This window comes from Diabrotica undecimpunctata, chromosome 8 (assembly GCF_040954645.1).
Source record: "Diabrotica undecimpunctata isolate CICGRU chromosome 8, icDiaUnde3, whole genome shotgun sequence".
In the NCBI taxonomy this organism is placed as follows: domain Eukaryota; kingdom Metazoa; phylum Arthropoda; class Insecta; order Coleoptera; family Chrysomelidae; genus Diabrotica; species Diabrotica undecimpunctata.
In genome coordinates this window covers 86,785,843-86,794,099 of record NC_092810.1, presented here as the reverse complement: position 1 = coordinate 86,794,099, position 8,257 = coordinate 86,785,843, and the positions used below count along the sequence as shown (strand labels likewise).

General features: G+C 31.5%; 1 protein-coding gene across 1 annotated transcript; it reads left to right on the top strand.

Annotated features, from left to right (window-relative positions):
* The first annotated feature begins 267 nt into the window (after positions 1-267).
* Positions 268-702, top strand: LOC140448971 (uncharacterized). The gene has a single exon (XM_072542113.1). It carries the CDS (start codon positions 268-270, stop codon positions 700-702), a length of 435 nt encoding a protein of 144 aa, XP_072398214.1.
* Positions 703-8,257: the final 7,555 nt, after the last annotated feature.

Sequence of the window (8,257 nt, the reverse complement as noted above, 5' to 3'; positions counted from 1 at the left end):
TCGGCTGGATCATATCCCGTAGAATATTTCCAGACAAAAAACAATACAATAAGCAAGATTTTCATTTCACTTCTGAGGTTACTTTGGAAAATAAAATTGAAAAATTTTGGGATATAGAGGAGATTCCACAGAAGAGGTTTTTATCCAAGGAAGATAAGTTCTGTGTAAAAACTTTTCAAAAAAACAACTTTTAGGAATAAGAATGGATCATTTACAGTCACCTTACCTGAAAGGTCAACAGTCATGCCATTAGGTAAATGATTCAGCATGGCACTTGGAAGATTTCATACATTGGAACGAAAATTAGCAAGAGATAGTGAATTACGGAGACAATATGAAGTCTTTATGGAAGAATATATTCAACTAGGGTATATGTCTAAAATTGGTAGTATTGATAAGATGCATACTTTAAATAATTCAGACAAGGTATATTACCTACCTCATCATGCAGTGGTAAAACAAGGTTCAGCAACAACAAAATTCAGGGTGGTTTTTGATGGTAGTGCAACTACAGACACGGGCATTTCTCTTAACGAATCACTAATGGTGGGTCCAAAGTTGCAAGATAATTTGCTTAACATATTACTTCGATTCAGAAGGCATAATATAGTAATAGGGGCTGATATAGCCAAAATGCAAAGATGTATTTTGGTTAAGAGGAGCAGAGAGATTTACAACGGATACTTTGGAGGTCAAACGTAGAAGAAGAGATTAAGGTTTATAAACTTAACACACTTACATATGAAATAACACCTGCTGCTTACTTAGCAATCAGATGTTTACAGCAGCTGGCACATGATAACAAAGACAGTTTCCCTAAGGCAGCGCAAGTTATACTTTCAGACTTCTATGTTGATGACTTGCTAACGATAGTATATACTGTAGAGGAGACAAGAATATTCAAGGAACATATTGGCAATATCCTAGAAGGCGCAGAATTTTGCTTACGGAAATGGATCTCTAACCGGGGAGAGGTTTTGTAAATGGATGATTCAGTTAAAAGAGGAATTAAGCACTATTTGGGAGAAGGCAATAACAATAAGACATTGGGAATTTAGTAGGATGCACAGGAAGACAAACTTCACTATTCAATAAACACTACAATACATGCTGATAAAATAACTAAGCGGTCGGTATTATCTATGATAGCGCAAGTTGTTAATCCTCTAGGTCTTATGGGACCAGTTGTACTAACATTGGGATGAGTCACTACCACTAGATTTACATACAGCATGGGTAAATTATAGAAGAAATTTCGATATCATTCAAAACATTCACATCAATAGGCAAGTAATTTGTTCAAATCCACAGCGTATGGAACTACATTGCTTTACGGACGCTTCAGAGGCTGCATATAGGGCAGCAGTTTATCTTCGTTCAACGGATAAGTCAGGTAATCATCACGTAGGCTTATTGTGCGCAAAGTCAAGAATAGCTCCTCTTAAGGTACTTCCATTGCCACTGCTTGAACTGTGTGGTTCTTTGTTAGGCATCAGATTAGTAAGTGATGTTATATCAGCATTGGGTATTGAATTTGATAGGATAGACATTTGGACTGATTCAACTATAGTCTTATCGTGGATAGCGTGGTAGCACTCCTAGCCTAGCATGTTTGGAATATTTTTCGCAAAATCAAATTAATTGGCACTTTATACCGCCAGTATCACCACATTTCGGGGGGTTATAGGAAGCTGCAGTTAAAACTGCTAAGTATTATTTAAGGCGTGTTTTGATGAACAATCGTTCAACTTTAGAGGAGTTTACAACAGTGATCGTTCAAATTGAATCCTGCATGAATTCTCTTCCTCTCACACACTTAACTAATGACCCCAATGACCTTGACATACTCACTCCTGGCCATTTTTTGATTGGAGGTCCTCTAAACGCTATACCTCCACCTCATTTTGGTGATATCAATGAAAACAGACTCAGCAGATTTCAACATCTTACCAGGATCACTCACCATTTCTGGACCAGGTGGTCCAAGGAATATCTTGGCAATCAACAGAGTAGAACCAAATGACAGACTCCTACTAGTGGTTTGAAACCAGGTATAATGGTTATCATCAAAAGAGACTCTACTCCTCTACTAAAATGGGATGTGGCAAGAGTGGCTGAAGTTTATCCTGGACTGGACGGTGTAGTTCGTGTAGTTACTGTGAAAACTGCTCGCGGCATTTTTAAACAACCTGTGTCTAAACTATGTGTACTACCGATAGAAAATGAATAGACATTCTATTTGTTTAGTTTTCTTTAATATTTACTTTCACATTGTACTTTATTAATTCGTATGTAATCTTTACTTAATTATCATTTTATTTCATTCTTTATTTTATTATGTTCTATTATAAATATTGTATATCATTGAAAGGCAGTTCTTTCAAGGCGGTCGGCATGTTACGACACTGTGCCTTCGGCCGCCGTCGATTGCACCGCGCTCGACGCATTTGACCAAAACAGATCACTGTCAGCCATAGAACGAACGGCGTATCGGATTGAATTGTTTACATTTAAATTAATATAAACTGAGTTTAATCGAGGAGTTTTAGTTAGAATAGTCAACCCAGTCGAAACTAATAAAAACCTTTGTATTCACACAACACAGCTTCTACATGATTTTTGAAAGAACCGCTCCCAAACTCTCCGACACGAGCAGAAAGTCCTAGATCGATTGTGTACTTAAGTAAATATTTTGCTTACTTTACAGTATGTTTTCAAATATCCTTTAAATACTAGCTCCAACGTATTATTTCTTGTCGATTAGCAATGATTTCGGATTTTACTTCTCCCAAGAAAAAAATTATTTCTTTAAATCTTTCACAAGCTTTTACGAAAAACATTTTTGTCTTATATCATGCAAATTTTCGTATTCCATGGTATATTTTTCATAATACGAATATTAGAATGCCATTGAGCCTTTTAAACAATATCTTCAATGCCCACTTTACTACCTGATTAACATTTTTGAAACTTTAGCGTGCTATCAAATATTAAGAAATACATTCTAAGACAAAGAAGTTTTTACTACATAACTAAAAAATTTATTATAAACATGCTTTTAGAAAAAAATAAATAACGTTGACGAACCTAAATGTAATCAAAATGTCAGAACTTCAAAATACCCTTAATATTTATCAATAATAATTGTGTGACAACGTTTTAAGGTGCAATGCCCTTATTTATATATAATGCGTAAATCTCAGAACTGTACTTGCCGTTTTGTTAGAAATATCGAAACTTCTGAACATTTCTTAATTTATAAACAAATAATAGAAATATTAAAATCATGAATGTGTTGCTTGTGTGAGTCCATTTCAAAAGGTAAAAGAAATAATAAATTAGACTTACTCACAATCAATTTAATTTAACTATCCAGATGACCGGTTTCGCTTTCTACAATATGCAAAGCATCTTCAGGTCTCGATACAAAGTTAAGTAAATGCTGAAATAATAAACCCATATTAGGGTGTTGTCTAATAAAGATAAACAAAGATAGATGATATAAATTATATAAATTACAGTAATTATGCCAATATTACATGTCTGTGGTTTTTCAAAATAAATACAATGTTTAAGCAGACAAGGTAAGACCCACAAATTGGTAAAATAGTCTATTAAACTGTAATAAATTAATAAATGAACAAATAAATAAAACATTACTTACATGCCGGTACTCTATTAATTGATGGTTGAAAGAACATGGTTCAAACTATCCTGTATTGTTGATTGGAGAACTCAAGTCTGCTATTGTAATTGTTTGACAGTAAACGGGGAAGTTCTTGGGGAGACAGATTTTATCCAATGAAGTAGAGATAGGTGTAATGTAATTGTTTGTTTAATGAAAGTAATGTTCTATACCATTGAGTTATTTAAAAGTTATTTATATTTATTCCAGAGATATATTTATGAAATGTGTGTTATTTGTTGAGATTTTATTTTTGAAGGTGACAGTTGTGAGACAATGAATGAGATTAGATGTACAAATTGTGTGGGTGTGCAATTCTATCAACTTGTTATTATTATCAAATTTCTTTGATAAAGTTCTGTTGTAATATGTGGCAAATGGTTGTAAAGTCCAATATTTAAAGTTAAAAAATTAAAATTGAGGACACTTTAAGACACACAGAAAACACACAGAAAACACTTAAAAAAGGGGAGGACGAAACAGACATTAAATTTAAAAAAGGGGGAGGATTTGAAAGCACTACATCTCTTACTTGGAGACAATGAGTTTTTTATGTTATTTATTAGATTTTAGAGGTAAATTTGACAAATGTAGTTTAAAGTGTGATAGTTCTTCTTCTATTTTAAATGCTGTAAGTTAAGTTATCTAGTTTTATGAAATAAGCTGATATTAATAAATGTCTCTAAATTTTGTTTAATTTTAGATATCAAAGTTAGTTAATGTGTTAATATTGGCATACTTTAACAAACTTTAAATAATTAAATTTCAATGTAACAATATGAATAATTGCAATACATCTTCTATGATAACTAACTCAGCTTAGTCAAAATTACAGAACAAACTTAAGTGATTATTTGGTAATTAAATTAAATATGTACATTTGTAATCAAAATGTATAACAAAGTTACAAACTTTCTTTGAAATAATTGTTGGTGTGAGTTATCTGTCATGGTGTGTATAAATATTTTTAATTATTTTATTCCAGTTCTGATATGTTAATATGGAACTTAAGTAATAAGCAGATAAACTATTGATGATAAAATAATTGATTAATTTAAGAAATTGACTGAATTATTAAGCATTCAATAGTTAGTTGGTAATTCTAATATTTGACAGTTGGGACCGGAAATTGGTTATACCAACAGGTAAACGGTTCTCTATTTAAACCGGTGTAAAGCAAATTTATTCTTATTTCAATTTTCCTGTACCATGAGCAGAAATATCTGTAGTGCTAGATGTAGTGCCTTCAAATCCTCCCCTTTTTTTAAATTTAATGTCTGTTTCGTCCCCCCCCTTTTTTAAGTGTTTTCTGTGTGTTTTCTGTATGTCTTAAAGTGTCCTCGATTTTAATTTTTTAACTTTAAATATTGGACTTTACAACCATTTGCCACATATTACAACAGAACTTTATCAAAGAAATTTGATAATTACAAGTTGATAGAATTGCACACCCACACAATTTGTACATCTAATCTCATTCATTGTCTCACAACTGTCACCTTCAAAAATAAAATCTCAATAAATAACACACATTTCATAAATATATCTCTGGAATAAATATAAATAACTTTTAAATAACTCAATGGTATAGAACATTACTTTCATCAAACAAACAATTACATTACACCTATCTCTACTTCATTGGATAAAATCTGTCTCCTCAAGAACTTCCCAGTTTACTGTCAAACAATTACAATAGCAGACTTGAGTTCTCCAATCAACAATACAGGATAGTTTGAACCATGTTCTTTCAACCATCAATTAATAGAGTACCAGAATGTAAGTAATGTTTTATTTATTTGTTCATTTATTAATTTATTACAGTTAAATAGACTATTTTACCAATTTGTGGGTCTTACCTTGTCTGGTTAAACATTTTATTCATTTTGAAAAACCACAGACATGTAATATTGGCACAATTACTGTAATTTATATAATTTATATTATCTATCTTTGTTTATCTTTATTAGACAACACCCTAATATGGGTTTATTATTTCAGCATTTATTTAACTTTGTATCGAGACCTGAAGATGCTTTGCATATTGTAGAAAGCGAAACCGGTCGTCTAGATAGTTAAATTAAATTGATTGTGAATAAGTCTAATTTATTATTACTTTTACCCAATAGAAATATTATTTAATATTTCCTTTTTTGTTTCGTTTTTATTGATTTATCGATTAATCTATATACAACCTATAAAATCTATTAATATTACATATAGTCCTAGATTTATTCTCGTTCTTTCATTTAGCATTTCTACATTCACCTTATTGGTGGTTATCTCTATCTTTTTACAGTTTATGGTCTCCAATGACCAACTTCTTTTCCTTCCCTTGCCATCCTTTTTATTTATTTTTTTTTCCACTGGCAGAGTTGTCTATTCTTTGTCTTTTAAATTTGACGTCTGTATATTGCAAGTTTTATTTTCAAATTTTAAAGAGTACTAAGTACTAAGTAAGATACCTCATAACTGCTCTTTGTATAATTGACTACCCAACATAGATCAATTATCTTTTCCCGATTTAATCTTGAAAAATATACGGTCCTTTTGTTTTCACGTGATGTTATTAAGTATAATTTTGTAATTTATTTCTTTCATTCATTTTAAGCTCATTTAATGGCCCCATTCCCATTTTTTAGTTCCAATCATTGATATGTTTCCTTTTGTAATTCTGTCTAAAGTACTGTCCCCTTTATATATTCAAAAATTTTCTTTCCCTTCCGTTTCTTCAAATCCATTATTTCTACTATTTTTTTATTTCCTGTACTCATTTGAGAAACAGGAATGAGTATATTTCTCCTTATGAGCTATTTGTTCTCCAGTATAAGTTTAAACTTTAATGTAAGTGTCTGCTACGGAGGAAACTCTTCTGATATATAATTGCACACTCGCCATTTTTTGACATCTTGACAAAATTTAGAATGGTTTTTAGTGTATTATGGATTTCGTCACAAAAAAAATCAAAATAGAAAGAAAATAAATAAAAATTGCATATATACATTTTTTAACAAAAATTGATTTAATAAAACGTGTCACACATGGATGTGTTCAGTATTTGAGTTACTGCGCGTGAATCTCTCTTCGGGTGTTGGTTTTCGTCTGTGGGTTGAGTACTCAAGCCACCTGACTTTGCCCCTGAAGACTCTTTCTGCAAGGGTAGTATTTTTTGGGATGAACCCTAATATGCGACCGTCTAAAAAACCCGTCCAAAACCGGAAGGCGATTAGTTAATTCTGACTTTGGCTATGGAAGCATCTAATTTCATAAAAAATTGTTTTTTGTTACATTTATTTGTATTCACCGAAAAGTAAACTTTTATTTGTACATTCTAATCAAGTTAGTTAATTTCGAAGTCAAGGTATATACAATTTTTTTTCTATGGTAAAGATTGATTTGATTTTGGTTATTATTACCACCTTAAAACTCTTTCTACCATCGTAAAATAAGTCAACAATGGACAGCGATGATTGAAAGTGCTCGTCCTTTGCCAACATATTTGGTAAATTAAAATGGAAAAGCCATCGTAATATTACACGTTGGAGACAAACTGAAAAATATGTCAGAAAACGATATCATGGCAAAAAACGGTAATTGAAGACTACAGGAGATCGATTCATTATGTTGATAATATATTGATCGATTTATTATGATGTCCCGAGACATATCAGGAAGAAGTTTCTAGGAAGAAGACTAAGGTCATAATAGTTCGTGGGAATAGATACGCGTTTCAAAAAAATAATCATTGTAATATAGGTTTATGGTTCAATGTTTCAAACATGACAAAATATTTTTACAAGTACTTTTCTATTTTTTGTGTTAGAACAGCTTTGAAATGACATAAAAGTATCAAAAGATTTAATCAGTTTTTAGGTCACCGAACATTTCATATGTGGGTAAATGGGAAGACACCTCCGAACAACGGACTCTCTTCACAACGACTCCGGACAAAATTTGCCTTCAGATTTTCTAAGAAATTAGAAGACGGACAGTCAGGTAAAGGCGATTAGAAGATTAAAATTGGAGCTCCGGAAATCCAAATAGGGTAACGGGTACAGTGACTGGCCACTTAAGGAATTGCCAAGTGAATTAAAATTGTAAATTGGTATCTTTTAAAGTGAAATATTTTGTAAGGATTTTTTAATAGCAATGAAACATTTAATTTTATAAAAACTTAGGTTATTTTAATCAGAAATAATATTGTATATCAAAAATTGGCATAAATTTGAAAACTTACAGAATTTCACAGTTATTGGCCATACAAACATAGTTATTGGCATATAGAATTACAGTCATTGGTCATTCATAAAATTCCTATTTTTCTTTTTTCGTTTGTGCAGGTAAGGCACACAAAACTATTTAAGTTTACAATTTCTTGTTGTTTCTTTGCACAAGTACCAATATGGTAGCCTCTAACACAAAATAGACATTTTAATCCAACTTTTGATTTAGATATATTATAGGAACAAGAATAACACAATCCTGTAAACAAAAGGTTATTTACAGGTAGGTTGGTGTCGTCTGATCGTTTCGCCCTTATATCTGAGAAAATTTTTATTTTTTCATGTTCTG

Coding starts and splice junctions, on each gene's coding strand:
- LOC140448971 (XM_072542113.1), top strand. CDS start 268: ATGGCACTTGGAAGATTTCATACATTGGAACGAAAATTAGCAAGAGAT.